The following is a 19,215-nucleotide window of genomic DNA, read 5'->3' as shown; positions in this document are numbered from 1 at the left end:
TGTTGGGCTAATCGAGACAGGGCCCAGTGTAGTGGAAGTGGGGAAGGTGGCTACACTGAAAGTTAAACACCAGATCCCCTTTGGGGTCCCCCAGGTCAGAGACAGTGAGTGGAAGTTGAGCAGGGTGACACTCCGTATCTAGGAAGGGGGAAACATGGCCTTCACCTTCTCCAATTCCGGACCTTTGTTTTCTGCAGTGGGAGGCCCTGCAGCTAGACAGCCCTTCCCCGTTGAGAAGAGGGGAGGCAAGGGAAAGGCTGAAAGATCCGCCTAGAAGCCCAAGTGAGCAGAGTCGGAGCTAGGACCCGAAGAGGCCGATAGATGGCGCTCATGGCCCAACACAGCTCCAGCAGCCCGAGGAAACCAAAGGAAAACAAGTGAGCAGGTTAACCCCTTCCCTCCTGGGCTCAGGACAGAGTTGCTGGCTGGTGGGTATGCAGGGAGCACTGCCCCAGGCCCGGTGCCTCAACTCTCTAGGCTCTTACCCAGGCGATAATCTGGGTCATCTTCTGTTCCTGCCCAACAAGGCTTTACCCATAAATCATGGTCAGCAGCCTCCTGAAGACTTCCCAGAAGACATGAAGACTAATAAATGGAAGACACTGGTTGGGAGAGCTGCACCCAAGCCCATGTTTCGTCTCTTGGGCTCTATCTCTTGAAAGCCTCAGGGTCTCTGTTTCTAAGCACCCCTACTTCAGGAGAGAGCCTCACCTCCATCTTTCCTGGGAGTGACTCACTGGGTGGGGAGGAATAGCATGCATGGACTACAGACAGAGAAGGCCCCAGGCCCCTCTGGCATTAGCTATAGGGACTCACTGTGGGCTGCCTAAGCCTCAGTTTCTCCTTATATCTGGACTTCCTATCTCTGGGTTCCCTGGGGTGGATGGGCTTATGGGGAAAGAAACAGTTATTCAAGTCTTCTAGGAAGTTGAAATCGGGTGGAGGTCCTGGGGGATTTCTGCTTGCCTGTTACTCATTTCACTCATTACTGTTCTGCCAGAAGCTGACTTTGAATGTGGAGGGGTTGCCAAGATGACAAACCAGAACAGAAGTGCTGGGCAAGCAAATGACAGAGGGGTCAGGGGTGGGCAGGAGGGTTGTCCAAGGGATGGTGGAGATCCTGGAATTTTTAAGCAACGAGATGACACCACAATGAGGTCCCCCCACCTTATTTTTGGTCAGAAACACAGAAATACATAGATACACAGAGATGGGGGAACTTTTTCTAGACGCTCAGATCCTCTTATTCCAGTCATTCTAGAGTAAGAAGCAGAAACAGGGAGATGTTCACAGAGGGAGAGAGAGACACACAGATACAGAGAGAAAGTTACACAAGAGACTAGAAATAGAGACAAATTTACATAAGTAGAGAGGGGCAAATAACATAGCAGAGAGAGACATAGACAGGGAGAGGATCTGGTAAAAATTAAAGCTCAGAAAATTATGGGCTTCATGAGGTGGATGATTAATTCCATTTCCAAAGTCTTGCAAGGGTCAGGGTAGTTTCTCACCCTTCATGTCAGAAGGTCACTGCTCACAGCTCCCTGAAGCTCCTACTGCACCCATTAAGTTTTTGTTGATAGGAGATCAGACAAGTCCTGGTGAGGGGGTAGCATCCTTTTTCTCTCACTTCTTCCTGTTCTGGGGTTTATAGTTCTCCTTCTCTACCACTCACAGGGAGACCTTGCTTCTGTGATTAGAGCCTTGGCTGTGCTAAGGTGTGTGGAGAGTGTGGGGTGGAAGGAATATAGAAGATAACTAACCTTAGGGGGTTCCCAGTCTAATGAAAGTTTTAGAGTCAGGACACAGAACCAGACCCAAACAGAGCATAAGAACAAAACTAGGAATAGGACAGATTTGGATATAGATATTGGGATGGGGGAATGGGAGGGGAATGGGGGGGAATGGATTGTTAGGTGCAGCCATGGGATTAGGATTGATCACTCTTCCTAGAAAGTCCAGATACTTTGGACAAAGTATTTGAGGGAGAAGATTTGGAAGGAAGAGTGGCAGCTAACTTTATGTGTCTACTTGAGTGGGCTAAGGGACACCCAGATAGCCAGAAAAACATTATTTCTGGATATGTCTGTGGAGTGTTTCTGGAAGAGATTCGCATTTGAATTGGTAGACTGAGTTAAGAAGATCACCCTCATTGATGTGGGTGGGAACCATTCAATCCCTTGGGGACCCAGTAGAACAAAAGGGTGGAGGAAGGCAAATTCTCTTTCTTGGTGAGCTGGGACATCTATTTTACCTGCCTTTGGACATCATTGGAGTTCCTGGTTCTTCGTCCTTCAGGCTCTGGGACTTAGCAGTGAGCCCCCTCCCCTGCTTTGGACTTTCCTGAATTATACCACCTGTTTTTCTGGTTCTTCAGTTTATAGACAGCAGAGCAGGAGACTGTGGGACTTCTTGGCTTCCACAATCCTGTGAGCCAATTCTTGGAGTAAATCTCCTCATATAGATAGATATCCTGTTAGTTCTGTTTCTCTGGAAAACTCTTGACTAATACTGAGGTTATAGGGTTGGGCAGATAGCAAGACAGAGAAAGAAGTCAAAATGGTGACACTCTGGAGATGGGCTTGGACAGTAATGGGGGATGCTCCTTGCTAAAGAGTTGTTAGGAGCTACCAGAAATGTCTTCGTGGATGTTCTATATACAGTAATGGCAGGCTGCAGAGGAGAGGTCTCTGATACCCAGGGTGGCAGGGGGCCTAGAAATGGTCTTTAGGTATTGTTAATACCTCAAGTGGATGAGGGATTGGGGATGGTTGAAGCTTCCTGATTTGTAATCCCTTTGGGAAAAATGTGAATGAACTTTTGGAAGGGCGATGCCCTTTAGGGATAGAACTCAGGATTTCCTAGGTACTTATAGGCTCTGACCTTTCGCTTCTCAAGACTTCCTGATTTAACTCTGATGGAAAGATTAAACTACAATTCCCAGCGATGTTTAGAGCTAATTTAGCGCGCCTTCCGGGATTGAGCATTTCCGGCGGAAGTGGCCGTGGGCACGCCAATCTCCTTCCCTAAACAATGTAGACTACGACTCCCACTGTCCTTAGCGTCGGGGGTTGGGTTTGCGGGGGAAAGGAACCGGAAACGGGATGGGGAGCTGGACCAGGTGAGGAAGTAGGAGGCTGGGAACCTCGGACTGTGGGGGAAAGTTGAGGGCTCCCAGGGTCGTCGGGGCTGAGCCGAGAGGGTAGTCAGGATTTCTATGTTTTGGGGTCCGTCTCTCCGTATGGGGTTAGACTCGGTGCAGGGAGAGCCCAGCCTATGAAACCGCCTGGGAGGTCTGCAGGATCAAGGCTTTCCTGTCGTCCAGAGCCAGCGGGCGCCCCCGGAGGTTTTGTATGATGCCTTAGTAGTCGGCCCCTTCGGAACCAGATGAAATGGTCTTTTTGAATTTATGCTTTATTATTATTTATTTATTTTTCCGAGACGGAGTCTTGCTCTGTCTTCCAGGCTGGAGTGCAATGGCGCGATCTTGGCTCACACTGCAACCTCCGGCTCCCGGGTTCAAGCGATTCTCCTGCCTCAGCCTCCTGAGTAGCTGGAATTACAGGCGCGCGCCACCATGCCCGGCTAATTTTTGTATTTTTAGTAGAGACGGGGTTTCACCATGTTGGTTAGGTTGGTCTCGAACCTTTGACCTCGTGATCCGCCCGCCTGGGCCTCCCAAAGTGCTGGGATTACAGGCGTGAGCCACCGCGCCCAGCCTATGCTTTATTATTATTATTTAGTTTAAGGGTATTTCTTATTGTCCCTTGGACTCCGCTCCAAGGGACAGGGGAGTGCATACGTGTCTTCGATTCCTTCCTCACTTCCCGGATTTGATGTCAGAGAAGTCTGACATCAGTCTGAAGTCTGGCCTTGGTGGTCAGCCTTATCGCTGGGTCCAACTCCACTGCCTTTGTGCTTAATGTAATATGACACTGTATTTTATAAAATGTCTACATTTCTTAAGCCTCTGGCTCTTGGGGCGACTTTGGGTAGAACTTACAAGTTCTTTTTTTGAATTCTTCTAGTGTTTTGTTCCGGGTTTTAAAGCTCACATCACACTGTATTACAGTTAGTTGTTTATCTGCCCTCACAGCAGTTTATGAGCTTACGGAAAGCCTGGCTACATTTTACTTATTTTGGATTTCTTCCTCACCAAGAGACTGCTGTAGTGCCTGTCATGTAAGAGACTCATAAGTATTGAAAAAAAATAAATGAGTTAACAGGTGGTAGGTTGGATGGAATATGTGATTTTCATAGAGAAGAGAGTTAAATGAGTTGCTCAAGAGAACCTTCTTAGAGATGAAACAGGAGTAGAATTCAAACCAATTGCCTTCCAGCCTGTGGTTCTTGCTATGAGATCAGGCTTTGAAGTTATGGAACAATGAAAGTAGTGTCTTGTCACTCTTTTCCCTGGCCTTGCTGTTTCCAGCACAGGTGTCTAAATGTCAAAGGTAGGCTCAAGACTTCTCTTGAGATTCTAGAGCTAGAGCAGCTAATCTGCTAATGTTGGTATTACATGGGGAGATGCAAAGCAAGGTCCTCTGAAACACTGGCGTTCTCCACAGCACCCTTCTCAGCTTTTGTATGAGCCCAGTTTGTCCTGGGTAGCCACCTGGACAACCGATCAGTTAAAAACTACTGAGATCAGTCAGGGAAGGACTTCTTAAGTTGGGCCTCTGATTTTTTTTTTCTTTCCCACTTCCTCTAGGCTAGGGTGAGAAAATAGGTTTATCAAGCTGTTGTGTCAACCTTGAGTTCTCATCTTGGAGAAGAGGTCACAGATGACCCAGGCAGAAACTTGAGAAGAAGGAATGACAATGGTTCTTGTCGCATGGGAGACGCAGATATGATGGCCACAGACCCAGGGCCTGGAAAACAAGCAGAGTGCAGAGTGGGCAGCTGAGCCTTGAGTGAACTCAGGATATAGAAGTGGAGAGGGATCCATCAGGAGTGCCTCCTTGGTAAAAGGTGTTTATTTTTATTTTTTAGAGATGGGGTCTCACTGTGTCAGCCAGGCTGGTCTTGAACTCCTGGCCTCAAGCAGTTCTTCTGCCTTGGCCTCCCAAAGTGCTGGGATTACAGGCATGAGCCACTGTGCCCGGCATAGAAGGTAGTTTTAAACAAAAGTGAAAAAGAAGATGGACATTGCTGAGCAGGTGTTTGTTGAGTGCCTAATAAGGGCCAGGACCTTGGGCTTATGGAGGGAGATTGAACAGGGCCTGGCTCTTGATCTGCCCAAGTTTAGCTGGGGAGGCAAAAGGAATTCATTAAGACAGTGGTAACCATGGTGCTACACAGTGGTTCTCAGCCTTCACCAACCATCAGAATCACCCTGGGAAGCTTTTCTAAAATACAGATTCCCAGGCTGGGCACGGTAACTCACGTTTGTAATCCCAGCACTTTGGGAGGCTGAGGTGGGCAGATCACGAGGTCAGGAGTTCGAGACCAACCTGACCAACATGGTGAAACCCAGTCTCTACTTAAAATATGAAAATTAGCTGGGCGTGGTGGCGCGTGCCTGTAATCCCAGTACCCAGGAGGCTGAGGTAGAAGAATCACTTGAACCTGGGAGGCAGAGGCTGCAGTGAGCTGAGGTCACGCCACTGCACTCCAGCCTGGGCGACAGAGTGAGACTGTCTCAAAACAAAACAAAACAAAACATAGATTCCCAGGCCTCACACGGGACCTACTTGTGTTGGGGGTGGGGGTGGGACACTATGGCAAATACTGCACTGTTCTGAGGAGGGAAGACTTTATCAAAGGGATGGTTTGAGCTGCATTTTGAAAGATGGGAGTGATTTGGATATGTGGGCAGGTTGGGGAATCACAGTCCTAGTTGACTGGATGACTGTTGGATGATGTCCTGGTTGACTTCAGGAGTGTATTTGGTTGGATTGTAGAAATGGTATATGCAAAATTTTGGGAGCTGAGGTAGGAAAGGCATTTTGAAAATGTAAGTAGAATGGTCAGGTTGGAACACTGGGTTTGAATGGGAGTGGATCGAAGGAATGGCCTTTGCAGTTTACGAAGCTTGCTGTCTCCTCTCCTTCTACCCCTGCCCCTCCTTTCTCCTTCCTCCCACCTCCTTTCTCTCTTCCCTTTCTTCTTCCTCTCCCATTTCTTCCTTTTCTCCCTTCACCTAAACATAACATCTCATTCCATCCTTATGTCTGTTTGTTTGTTTTGAGACAGAGTCTCCCTCTGTAGCCAAGGCTGGAGTGCAGTGTCATGATCTCGGCTCACTGCAGCCTCCGCCTCCCAGGTTTTGGTTCAAGCAATTCTCCTGCCTCAGCCTCCCGAGTAGCTGGAATTACAGGCATGTGCCACCATGCCGAGCTAATTTTTGTATTTTTAGTAGAGACGGGGTTTCACCATGTTGGCCAGGTTGATCTTGAACTCCTGACCTCGTGATTCACCTGCCTCAGCCTCCCAAAGTGCTGGGATTACAGGCGTGAGCTGCTGCACCTGGCAAATTTTTTTTTTTTTTTTTTTTTTTTTTGAGACAGAGTCTTGCTCTTTTGCCCAGGCTTGAGTGCAGTGGCGCGATCTCGGCTCACTGCAACCTCCACCTCCCGGGTTCAAGCAATTCTCCGTGCCTCAGCTTCCTGAGTAGCTGGGATAACAGGCGCCCACCACAATGCCCAGCTATTTTATTTTTTTGCGACACAGTTTCACTCTTGTTGCCCAGGCTGGAGTGCAATGGCGCGATCTCGGCTCACTGCAACCTCCACCTTTCGCGTTCAAATGATTCTGCCTCAGCCTCCCGAGTAGCTGGGATTACAAGCGTGCATGACCAAGCCTGACTAATTTGTATTTTTAGTAGAGGTGGGGTTTCTCCATTTTGGTCAGGCTGGTCTCCAACTCCCGACCTCAGATGATCCACCCACCTCGGCCTCCCAAAGTGCTGGGATTACAGGCGTGAGCCACCTTGCCCAGCACGCCCAGCTAATTTTTGTATTTTTTAGTAGAGACGGGGTTTCTCCATGTTGGACAGGCCGGTTTTGAACTCCTGACCTAAGGTGATCCACCCGCCTTGGCCTCCCAAAGTGCTGGGATTACAGGCATGAGCCACTGTGCCTGGCCTTCCTTATGTCAACATTATTAAGTGGATATTATTATTCTTTGTATTTGAAGGCAGAAACCCGAAGCTCTGGCCGTGGTTGCATAGCTTGTAAGATTCTATGAGGAGTCTGTAATCATCCTACTAGGTATTCCTGAATGTGGGAAAGAAGCCAGGCTGGGGTTAGGGGGTTGTAGAATTGGCAGGGTGGCTGATCAAACCATCTAAGGCAAGATGGTGTGGGTGGTTAAAGCATAGCCTTGAGCCAGAGAGATTGGGCTCAATCAAATCCCAGCTTTATTTCTTACTAACTGCAAGACCTTGGGCAAGTTGCTTAATCTTGCTAAGCCTCAGTGTCCTCACTTATAACAGGGGAGCAGTAATACCCACCTCATGGGATTGTTGTGAGGATCAATGAGGTGTACCTGGCGCAGAGTAGTCACTTACCACCTGGAAGCTATTGTAATTAGCCTTCCCAGGTCTCTGGGCTATGGCTGTGCACTTGCATTTCATTCTTCAGCACCGTGCTTTCCAGAACACAGTTCATTCTGGCTGGGCTTTTCTTTTTTAGGATGACATTAAAGGTGCTGAAAGGATGCCACCAGTAAATGTTCATTGAAAACCTACTATGTGCTCGGCATAGCCCAGGAACTAGTGACTCAGACCTATGCCTTATGGAAAGGAGATTTAGAGTGGGAGATGTTTGGTGGCTATGGCTTATCCTCACCAGGTGCCATGTGAAGAGGACAGATACTGGAAGTGGGGAGGGAATAGGCCCTTCATTACCGTGAATTGAGATGAGTTCAGTCCTACTTGGTGGTTGGTAGATGACTGACATGGTCTCTTAGGGTCCCTTCTGAGCCCAGGAAATGGTAGTGGGGGCCCTGGCAACCATGGATCCCTCCTACTTTGTGGCTGAGGGATGATGGGGCCTCTGTCCATCTCTTTTCCCAGGTGACAGCGGCATGGCCATATGCCCCAGGCTCTCCTGCTGGGGTCCATCCATGAGCCTGCAGGTGCCCTGATGGAGCCCCAGCCCTGCCCTGGAAGCTTGGCTGAGAGCTTCCTGGAGGAGGAGCTTCGGCTCAGTGCTGAGCTGAGCCAGCTGCAGTTTTCGGAGTCTGTGGGCGTCATCTACAATCCCTTGGAGTATGCATGGGAGCCACATCGCAACTACGTGACTCGCTACTGCCAGGGCCCCAAGGAAGTGCTCTTCCTGGGCATGAACCCTGGACCTTTTGGCATGGCCCAGACTGGGGTAAAGGGTTTGGCTGCCTCAGTGGGTGGAGTGGGGGGCTCTAGGTGGATGCTTGGCTGGGTGTGCTGTGAAGAAAAGGAGCATGTGCATGGCTGTAGATGTGTGTAGGTCCCCTCACCCCATTCTCTCTCAACACACATACTGGCTCCTGTGGTCTGAGGCCCTCTCCCAGCGTCTCTGCCCGTAATTAACCAAGCACATTAATGGTAGTTTCATTTTCCCTGTGAGCTGGCCACTAATTGTCTCTGAGAGCCCTTCCTTCCACCAGCCCCATCCTTCCTTTACTGGATCTCCCCTGTCCCTGGAGTGTGGTTGGGGTCAGAAGAGGGACTAGGACTGCTGGGTCCTCAGAAGAGACTGGTTGACAGGGGTGGGTATGTAAGAGATGCAGGGTGTTCTGGGAACCTGGGTTCTGTTTCCTAGCTAAGGCGAGGTTCAAAACAGAGCCTGCCTCCAGTGCCTGCCCGCTTTTCTTTCAGAGCTCAGGATGAGTGACTGCCCCTCAGTGGGGGTGCTTGGCAGTTGGGGGAGGGCAAGAGGCTTCAGGGCAGAAGGCTCAATCGCTTTTATTGACCCCAACTGGGTGATGAAAGGTGATCAATGATGATTGATGGAAATGACAGCCTGAGGCTTGGGGCTGGGAGGGCACCCAGAGAGCAGTGGTCAGCCTGTCCTTGTGCCTCCTTTAACCCTGGCTGCCTTTCTGTCTCAGGCCATCTGTCTGTCCCCAGTACTAACCATCAAACCCTGTGTAGGGCTAGATATCTCCATGTAGTCCCTGTACTTGGTCCCAAAGACTACTTGGGCTAGAGGCAAACAGATTCTTCTGGGCCACAGTTCACAATGAAGAAATGGAAAAAGATGGACAGGTTCAAACCATAGGGCCAAGAATCCTTGTCTCAGGCCTTTGGGTGAAGGTGGGGTGGGGGGTGCAGGCTGGATTCTCATGGAAGGTATAAAGAAGTCAGTCGGTCCAGAGCCCGGGCCTCAGGTCTCCAGTTTGAAGCCTTTCATGTCTCTTTCCTTCCTCACAGGTGCCCTTTGGGGAAGTAAGCATGGTCCGGGACTGGTTGGGCATTGGGGGGCCTGTGCTGACCCCTCCCCAAGAGCATCCTAAACGACCAGTGCTGGGACTGGAGTGTCCACAGTCAGAAGTGAGTGGTGCCCGATTCTGGGGCTTTTTCCGGAACCTCTGTGGACAGCCTGAGGTCTTCTTCCATCACTGTTTTGTCCACAATCTATGCCCTCTGCTTTTCCTGGCTCCCAGCGGGCGCAACCTCACCCCTGCTGAGCTGCCTGCCAAGCAGCGAGAACAGCTTCTTCGGATCTGTGATGCAGCCCTCTGCCGGCAGGTGCAGCTGCTGGGGGTGCGGCTGGTGGTGGGAGTTGGGCGACTGGCAGAGCAGCGGGCACGACGGGCTCTGGCAGGCCTGATGCCAGAGGTCCAGGTGGAAGGGCTCCTGCATCCCTCTCCCCGTAACCCACAGGCCAACAAGGGCTGGGAGGCAGTGGCCAAGGAAAGATTGAATGAGCTGGGGCTGCTGCCACTGCTGTTGAAATGAGTGCCCCTGGGGCCTTGTATGGGACACGTTCAAGACCTCGAAGTCATTCTTGGCCAAACAGGTGACAACACATCTCCTGGACTGGAGCAAAAGGTCCTTCTTTGCTCCCTGGTCGCTGGGAAATGTATTCTTTGATCTGTTGAACTGTCTTCCAACCTGCCGTGGCAGTTTTGACACTACTCCTGTTTGCCCTCCTGATTCCTGCTTTCTTTACCTTTGAACATTGCCCCTTTCAGGGGACCCCACTTTGTAGGGAATCCGCAGAAGGTGTGTTTTTGCACTTGCAGACTGCTCTACCTCAGTGTTTCCTCGGGAGACTATTCAGCTGAGAGTGCCCTAGACAGTAACTTCCAAGGTCACATTTACTATTTCCATGGAAGTACCTTGCCAGGACACCTACCCATCCTTATAGAACAGCTACCTTCAGCTGACCCCTTTCCTCACAGGGACCAAGACAAAGCATGGGACATGAAATTAAGAGTGAACTTCTTATGGGAGGCTACAGCTGGATCAGAGGAAAAATCCAGTGTGGCAGAGTGAAAGTCAGAAGACCTGGCTTTTCATCCCAGCTTTGAGACTTGGAACTTTTTGATGGACAAATTGATAAACCTCTTTAAGCCTCAGGGTCCTCATCTGTAAAATGGGGATGCCTACCTTATGGGGTTGGTATGAGGATTAACTGAGATAACACTTGAAAGTGCCTTGCATGGGCCTGGCATGTGGGTGCTCATTACATAGTCCTCTTGCTTTCTTGCCTCTGGGTTGGGGATTCACAGCACTGCACTACAAGGGTAGCCCCTCTCCATTCTGGATACCTTGCTAGGGGAGAGTCTGGGCTTCTACCTGTGGCCAGGGTGAGGGGAGAATTCTTGCCTTGTCAGAGATGGATCAATGACTATGAAAAACCTAGCCTGTGATTTTTTTTTCACTCTAAGCATTAAAAGCTCCCAAAGCCTTTTGTCTTGTTACTTTCTTCCCCCTCTTGCATGCTAGAGGGGGAAGATAGTCATTTAGATTTCCCCCCTCTTACCTCTTCATTGTTGGCAAGGGGTTCTCTTGGGTAGCTGGGAGAAGGATGTAGTAGATCTCTTTTTTTTTTTTTTTTTTGAGATGGAATCTCATTCTATTGTCCAGGCTGGAGTGCAGTGGTGTGATCTCAGCTCACTGCAACATCTGCCTTCCGGGTTCAAGTGATTCTCTTGCCTCAGCCTCCTGAGTAGCTGGAATTACAGGCATGCGCCACCACGCCTGGCTAATTTTTGTATTTTTAGTAAAGACAGGGTTTCAGCATGCTGGCTAGGCTGGTCTCAAACTCCTGACTTCAAGTGATCCACCTGCCTTGGCCTCCCAAAGGGCTGGTGCCTGGCTGGATTTGGTAGATCTCTAATTGCCTTACCAAACCTGCAGGGTCTCTGTTAAGTGTCTGTTGGGATCTTATATGATACCGTGGACACTGCGAGAAACAGATGATGGGGCAGATGGGAACCTGGGATCCAGCTCATTTTTTATGTCTGCTGAATGGTTGATTGGGTGCCCCTTTGTTTGGTAAGGGCTGGGAAAGTGAACCAAGTTGGAAGCAGAGCAGGTCTTGAGACCACCTTAATGAGGAACACATGGTCTACTTCCCATCTCCTGGGACACAGGTAATTTCCAGCTTCCAAAATTAATAAGATTTTTCATATAATCCTCCCCTACTTCATTGTATAATAAATAATTTGGCCTTTGTCTTCAGTTCCTGAGAAGACTCTAAATTCTTAGCATTTCCCAAGTGATAGGAGTATCTTTGTTTTTCGTGGCGGGTCCCTGAAACTACACCTGAATTTATGTTGAGATTTGACCTTAGGCCACACCTAATTTTATATTGAAATTTGATCTCAGACCACACCTGAGTTTATGGTAAGATCTGACTGAGGATAGAGGCTGACCATGCCAGAATGACCAACCATACAGTTAGATGGCTGGGACTTTGAGCTGGATGATATCAGCTTGATCCCCAGGGAGGGGAGAGGGGCTAGAGATTGAGTTCCGCCACATGGCCATGATTTTAACCACATTATACCTATGGTAAAACTCTCTATATAAAAACTTCTGACACTGAGGTTTTGGTCAGCTTCCTGGCTGGTGAACACATGGATGTGCTGAGGGATGTGCAGGGGTGTCCTGTTTCTATGAGTAGAGGGCACACATCTGTGCCTGGACACTCCTGGACTCTACCATATATTTGTCTTCATTTGGCTGGTTCTGATTTGTATCTTTTGTGATAGAATTATAATCATAAGTATAGCATTTTCCTGAGTTCTGTGAGTCATTCTAGGAAATTCTGCAACCTCAGGGTGGTGGGGGATGGGTTATGGAAACTCCTGAATTTATAGCCAGTTGGTCAGAAGTGCAGGTGGTCTGGGGATCCTTGAGCTTGTAGCCGACATCTGAAGTGAGAGCAGTCTTGTTGGGGACTATGCCCTTAAACCCATAGGGTATGCACTAACTCCCTGTAATTAGCGTCAGAGTTGCATTACAGTATTGAATCTCCACATGCCGTAGACTCCTTTCCTTCTCTTTTTTTTTTGTCAGTGCTGTGTAGTGAGTGTCCAATGTTGCAGAGCACTGGATTAGGTACTGTGGAATAACTGCACAGAGATAGAAGCCATCATTTCATTATATATTAAGCTGAGATAATCAAGGAAAGCTCTCTGGAGGAGGCGGCATTTCAGGTAGCCTTAAGACTGGGAAAGTTTTGGATAATTTAGAGAACAGCGTTGTTATGTTCAAGGGGTGGCAAGTTGTATTAGGGTCTAGAGAGACAGAACTAATGATACATGTATGTATGAAAAGGAGTTTATTAATGATTGACTCACCCAGGGTGAAGTCCCACAATAGGCTGTCTGCAAGTTGAGGAGCAAGGAAGTCAGTAGTGGCTCAGTCCAAGTCCCAAATCCTCAAAAGGAGAGAAGCCGACAGTGCAGCCTTCTGTCTGTGGCCTAAGGCCCAAGAGCCCCTGGCAAACTACTGGTGTAAGTCCAAGAGTCCAAAAGCTGAAGAACTTAGATCTAATGTGTGAGGGCAGGAAGCATCCAGCATGGGAGAAAGATGAGGGCTGGAAGACTCAGCAAGTCAGCTTCTTTCACCTTTTTTCTGCCCGCTTTTTCTAGCCGCCTTAGCAGCCAATTGGATGGTGTCCACCCACATTCTGGGTGGGTTTTTCTGTGGGTGGGTCTTCCTCTCCCAGTCTACTAACTCAAATGTTAATCTCTTCTGGCAACACCCAGAAACACCCAGAAACAATACTTTGCATCCTTTAATCAAGTTGACACTTAATATTAACTAACATACAAGTAGATTCCTATTGGCTTGGCCCAGTTGGGAGAAAAAGATGAAGAGGTAGATTGAAGCTAGCTTGTGAAGGGCCTTGGGTGCTAGAATAATCTTTGAGAATTTAAAGTGTAGTGGGGGAAGTGAGATACACAGAACACACACTGAAAATACCCAACGATAGGTAGAAACCCATAGAAGGAGATGAAGGGGCAAACCATGTAGGAGGCAGTGTGGGTGCAGTGGGGAAACGGATGGGAAGGGAGGGGATGAGTCTATAGGGAGGACATCTGGGGTATAGCAGGTCTGGTTGAAAGCCTAGAGTTGGGGTCTCTAGGTGATGAGATAGTGGGATAGGATTGGGTAGTACGCAGAGGCACTTGAACAGTAGTGACCAGAATGACTTGAAGGCCTGGGTATGGCAGAGTCACTGCTGGGTCTGGGTCCTTGTGGGGCTGTTGCTTTCAATTCCTGGGGTGCATCTTGTGGGAGAGGTTGATGAAGGTCCTGGGCCTGCCTTTTCCTGAGGGCACTATATTCTGCTGCTAGGGCTGCCATAACAAAACTACCACAGACTGGGTGGCTTAAAACAACAGAAATTTCTTTTCTCACAGTTCTGGAGCTTGTAAGTCCAGGATCAAGATGATTTGATCTTTGCTGAGGCCTCTCCTTAGCTTGCAGATTGCTGCCTTCTTGCTGTGTCCTCCCATAGCCTTTTCTGAGCATGTACCTCCCTGGTGTTTCTCTTCTTAGAAGGACACCAGTCATACCGGATGAGCCCCCTCCTTATTACCCAATTTAACCTTAGGTGCCTCTTTAAAGGCCCTATATCCAAATATAGTCGTACTGGGGCTTCAACATACAGATTGGGCGGGGCGAGGGGCATAATTCAGTCTATAACAGGCACACAAAGACATGTCACTGCTTTTTTTGTCCCCAACCAATGTCAACGGTAAACAAATAGGGTACTTAGGAGTGCCTTTTTTCCAGTCTGAGGATTGGAAGTTGGTCTAGGGGCTTAGGTAGCTGATCAGACTTACTCTCACCAGACTGGCTTTTACCCTTCAATTCATTCTAGAGCAGTTTCTTCAGTGCAAATGAGAGTGTCCTCAGGGAAAGGAAGTTCATTGTTTTTTTCTGAGTGGAAGAGAATGGAGCCTTTGGCTGCTACAAAACAGCATTGTGAGAATTATTCTAAAGCCAAACTGAAATAATTTGGTGTCATCTAGACTTCTGTAGACCAATACAGTAGCCACTAGCCATGTGTGGCTGTTTTAGTTCAAAGTGATTAAAATTAAGGAAAAAAATTCAATTCTTCAGTTCATATTTCAAGTGCTCAATAGCCACACATGGCTAGTGACTGCTGATTGGATGACACAGAAATTGAACATTTCCATTATCACAGAAAGTTCTGTTGGACAGCACTGATCTAGAGATCAGTGGCTTACAACCTTGCCTATGAATCAGAATTAACCTATGGAGGTTTAAAAAAACACAAGGGTCTCAGCTGCACTTCAACATGTTTTGATTTGTGAGGTGCGAGGGGCATCCTGCTACCAGTCTACAACAGAATCTCTCCATGCTACCAATATGCAGCCAAGGTTCAGGCAGGAGTGTCCTGAGTGTCTTGAAGGCAAGGGCCAGGGTCTCCTTTTTCTTTCCCTGGTATGTAATCCCACACCTGGCACAAAGTAGGTATTCAGAGCAGACATGGAAGTAATACATGAATCTGGTCTGGGAGAGCTGGCTGTGTGCCATCCAGAAACACTAGTTTCTCTAGAGTTTGTTGTTTCTGCCTGGTAATGGTGATTCAAGTTCTGATTCAGAGGAATGATGGCGGTCCCACCCCAAAACACACAAACTCAACTTGGTAGAGACCAAGGCTGTGCTTGGGTTGGGATGCTTCTGAGATTCTGAGGGGTGGATTGTGTTGGTGAAGAAACAGAATTTTCTTACCTCTGTTTTTTTTTTTTTTTTTTCTTTTTGAGACAGGGTGTCCTTCTGTTTCCCAGGCTGGAGTGCAGTGGCACGGTCATGGCTCACTGCAGCCTTGACTTCCTGGGCTCAGGTGTCCTCCCATCTCAGCCTTCCAAGTAGCTGGGACTATAGGCATGCACCACTACACCCCGCTAAGTTTTTGTAGAAAAAACTTTCTACAGGCATGAGGCACCATGCCCAGCTTCTTTTTTTTTTTTTTCTTTTGAGACGGAGTTTTGCTCTTGTTGCCCAGGTTGGAGTGCAATGGTGTGATCTTGGCTCACCACAACTTCTGCCTCCCGGGTTCAAGCGATTCTCCCGCCTCAGCATCCTGAGTAGCTGGGATTACAGGCATGTGCCAACATGCCTGGCTAATTTTGTATTTTTAGTAGAGACGGGGTTTTTCCATGTTGGTCATGCTGGTGTCGAACTCCCGACCTCAAGTGATCCGCCTGCCTCAGCCTCCCAAACTGCTGGGATTACAGGCATGAGCCACTGCGCCCGGCCCCAGCCTTTATCTCTCTCTCTCTCTTTTTTTTTTTTCTCCCTTACTGATACAGGATAGCTTAAAGGAAAATTGGGTCTTGAATTTGGCCACTGTGTGGTCTCACTTTCCTTTTTCAATTCAATAAACATTTATTGATGTCTGCTGTGTGTGTGTCATTCCTTGTGCTAGGCACTGTAGGGAGTGACAGAGGTGAATTAGATGATTCTTTGCCCTCACGTTGTTCACTGTCTAGTGCTGGGAGATACAGGCATATAATTATAGTATAAATCAAGCTGAAAGCATGTTGTGAACAAGTTATAAACACAGCGCTCTGGGCACACTGAATGAGGAAGTGATTAGTCCTCAGAGTCTGGGGAGGAGGTGTGTGTGCCTGTGAGAAAGGGCAGTGACTGGAGATTTCTTATCTCATCACTTGCTAAATCTTACCACCTCCACGGAGTGGATATTTGCAAAAGGGGACCACTGTGTCAGATACGTCCAAGAATTTCTCAGCCCCAACTGCAAGGGCCTAGGAAACAGGATGAGGGGAGGGGCTCAGATGCCAGGAATTAGGCAAGAGCCAAGGGTTGGGCGTGGCCCTATGGAAGATGAGAAGTGGAGGTTCCTTTCAGAACACATCTGTTAACTTTGGGGATGGAAAACTGTAGCAGATGGTGGCAGGCGATGTCAAGGTAGCAGATCAAAAAAGATTGGAAATGCAACCTGGCCGCAGCTGGGGTAGAGAAGCTAGTGATGGAATGGAAGAAGGGAATAGAGATTGTGGCCTATCCCAGACTAAGTCTTGACTGAATATTCTTGTTTAGGAGGATATAGGGCAGCTGTTTCCTCTTCTTCCCTAGTGCTCCAAAGAAGTAAAGAACTTAACTGGAGCTTGAGACATTGAGGTTAGACACATGGATAAACTTCCCAGCTATGACCATCAGGTGATATAGAAATAAATTACTTTGGAGGAAGATGAATTGCTTTCTTCTTCAGAGACCTTAATGCCAGCCTAGCTTGAGCCAATGCTTACCAGTCAAGGTTGAATTATAATGTATTTGGGGAAACTTACTTTCTCTCCCTCCTTATTTTGGCCCTCACTCTCTCAAGTACAAAACAGAACAAACAAAACACCTGCAAAAGAATTTTCCTGTACATCTTCTTGTCTATTCTTCTGCCCCTACATCTCATTCAAGGACCCTCAGCCTGATGTCTGTCTCTAGTCCTGGCTTGCAGGAGGGATGGCTGAGAGCCCAGAACAGTCCTCCATGGTGGCCTGTGCCAAGCCAGGTTGCCATTTCCATTTTCATTAATTGAAGCAGCTTGACCCTGATCATTTCAGGCCAGCAATTTCCTGTCTGCTGGTTAGGAGTGTGTGGAGGACATGTCTTTGAAGGTCATTCTGTCCTTGCATCTACCTGGATGGTGCTAACACCTCATTCAGGCAGCAAAAAACGGTCTCCTGTCACAGTTAACTGGGAGAAGCCCAACCTCACACAAATGTCCAGCCTCTCCTCTTGGGATCTCACACTTTGTCTTCTTCAGAAGGTCTTTCTGGTGTCTACCCTCCAGCCTACCTGCTATAATTTTGGTTGTTTTTTTTTTTTTTTGTTCAGTTTTGAGAAACCTGCTAACTGATAGCTCCCTCTCAGAACCTCATGTGATGATACTTTCTTCTGTGGCCTGGGAGAAGAACAAAATGTCTTTGAAGGAAGGGGTTTGCCTTCAACCCTGAAAGGCCACACAGCTGAGTGACTGGGGTGTGATGGCTTTGCTCCGAGCGTGAGTGTGGATGTGTTTTGCTTATTGCCTGGCTGTAAGGGAGGTCTGTGTGTCCCCTGTGAATCACTGAGTTAGCATCACTTTGTTCTTGTGTTTGGTAGTGCCGCTTTGCAAGTACCGTTTTTTTTGTTTTGTTTTGTTTTTGAGACGGAGTCTCGCTCTGTCGCTCAGGCTGGAGTGCAGTGGCCGGATCTCAGCTCATTGCAAACTCCGCCTCCCGGGTTTACGCCATTCTCCTGCCTCAGCCTCCCGAGTAGCTGGGACTACAGGCGCCCGCCACCTCGCCCGGCTAGTTTTTTTTTTTTTTTTTTTTTTTTTTTTTTTTCGTATTTTTTAGTAGAGACGGGGTTTCACCGTGTTAGCTAGGATGGTGTCGATCTCCTGACCTCGTGATCCGCCCGTCTCGGCCTCCCAAAGTGCTGGGATTACAGGCTTGAGCCACCGCGCCCGGCCGCAAGTACCGTTTTAAGGGGTAGGGTAGTGTGTTCCCTTAGAGTGGGAGTCCACTGTATTACATGCATTTGTGTCCTCCTGTGATCATGGGATCTTTTTTGTCTGCAGTTTTCAGTCTTCCAGATGGACACTAGTGTAATTGAGTGTGACCCATTTTTGCTGCTGTTGTGTCTTTGTGTGTCTGGTATTTTTGTGTAACCTCTGTGTTTGGGGCATCTTCAGGGAGCTTGTGGAGTCTTTCTGAGTGTCCTCTGGCTCTGTTTGGGCGGGGGAACAGAAGAAGGAGCCCAGACTCGAAGGGGAGCTGTCTGGGTGGGGGGAGCGTGTTGGGAGGGGGCGTGCTGCAATCTGTGACTTGGAAAACAGATTTGCAGAGGAGGCGAGCAGCCCGGGCGTGCGGGGCGGGGGCGGAGGGCCGCTCTGGCCCCCAGCTCCTCCGCAATCCAATTAAATAACATTTAAATGCATAACCAGCCCGCGCGGCGATGAGGCTGGAGATTGGAGCGGGCTCGGCGGCGGGCCGCGCGGGCGGCGTTTTGTGGAGCTCAGCGATTCTGGCGGCAATTTCCCCGCTCGACGCGGCTTTTACGAGCCCGCTCCCGGCGCCGCGCCCGCTCTGCTGCGCCCGCCCCGCTCCCGGCCGCTTCCCGCCACTCCCCGCCTAGACACTTTTTTCTCCCTCGCCCTCTCTGCAGCCTTCTGGTCTGTCCGCGTGCGTGTCTCTCGCTCTGGTCTCTGTCTCTCCATCTCTTGGGGTGCATGCACCTCGCCCTAACCTCCCTCTCCGGCTGCTCCCGCGTCTCCTGATGCCTCTCCCGTTTGGTCTGTCTCTGGGTGTCTGCCTCTCTCTTGCGCTGCCTGTCTGTGGCTCCTGCCATCTGTCAGCTTTTGCTTTTCTCGCTGCTGTTTCTGCCTCTGACTTTGACCCCCTGTTCTGGCGGATGCCGCCTCCACTTCTCTCTGGATCACCATGTCATCACAGCTTCTGGCTGTCTTCCTCCGGTCTTCTTGTCTCTGGCCTTCTGCATCCTTCCACCCTCAAACCCTTTCCTTCAAGCCGCCTTGCCTTCTCCCCATGACTCAGAGAGCCCACCACACCAGGCTCTCCGCAGAGTCCTCAGCCTTTCTCCACCTGTGTGCCTGTGGGGAAGGCCTGCAGATTGGGAACAGCTAGAAAGGGCCGGGGAGGAAAGGAGGGGAAGCTAGGTTAAGAAGAGTGGGAGCGGGTGGTGGGCTTACCCTGCCTGGGCCTAGGCCCAGCGGGAGACGGGAGGAATACATATGTGGTGAGTGGACGACTGGAAGAGACCCAGTCTTCCCTACA

At 49.1% G+C, this 19,215-nt stretch overlaps 2 protein-coding genes across 4 annotated transcripts in view; one reads left to right on the top strand and one right to left on the bottom strand.

The window, feature by feature from the left end:
- Positions 1 to 19,215, bottom strand: part of HNRNPA1 (heterogeneous nuclear ribonucleoprotein A1) — a 414,942-nt gene that overhangs the window by 99,327 nt on the left and 296,400 nt on the right. The gene's annotated exons all lie outside the window — the stretch shown is intronic.
- Positions 203 to 10,506, top strand: SMUG1 (single-strand-selective monofunctional uracil-DNA glycosylase 1). 3 transcript variants are annotated; one of them, XM_050749024.1, is made up of 4 exons: positions 3,076 to 3,121; positions 4,712 to 4,971; positions 8,018 to 8,321; positions 9,356 to 10,506. In XM_050749024.1, exons 3-4 carry the CDS (start codon positions 8,037 to 8,039, stop codon positions 9,881 to 9,883), a joined length of 813 nt encoding a protein of 270 aa, XP_050604981.1. In that variant the 5' UTR covers positions 3,076 to 3,121; positions 4,712 to 4,971; positions 8,018 to 8,036; the 3' UTR covers positions 9,884 to 10,506. The 3 variants fall into 3 exon arrangements, with proteins under 3 accessions (XP_050604983.1, XP_050604981.1, XP_050604982.1); XM_050749025.1 differs by having other exon boundaries at positions 3,087 to 3,121; positions 4,712 to 4,964; XM_050749026.1 differs by lacking the exons at positions 3,076 to 3,121; positions 4,712 to 4,971 and adding an exon at positions 203 to 377.

This window comes from Macaca thibetana, chromosome 11 (assembly GCF_024542745.1).
Source record: "Macaca thibetana thibetana isolate TM-01 chromosome 11, ASM2454274v1, whole genome shotgun sequence".
In the NCBI taxonomy this organism is placed as follows: Eukaryota; Metazoa; Chordata; class Mammalia; order Primates; family Cercopithecidae; genus Macaca; species Macaca thibetana.
This window is presented reverse-complemented; position numbering and strand designations above follow the sequence as displayed.

Coding starts and splice junctions, on each gene's coding strand:
- SMUG1 (XM_050749026.1), top strand. CDS start 8,037: ATGCCCCAGGCTCTCCTGCTGGGGTCCATCCATGAGCCTGCAGGTGCC. Junction 8,322..9,355: donor TTGGCATGGCCCAGACTGGG/GTAAAGGGTTTG, acceptor CCTTCCTCACAG/GTGCCCTTTGGGGAAGTAAG.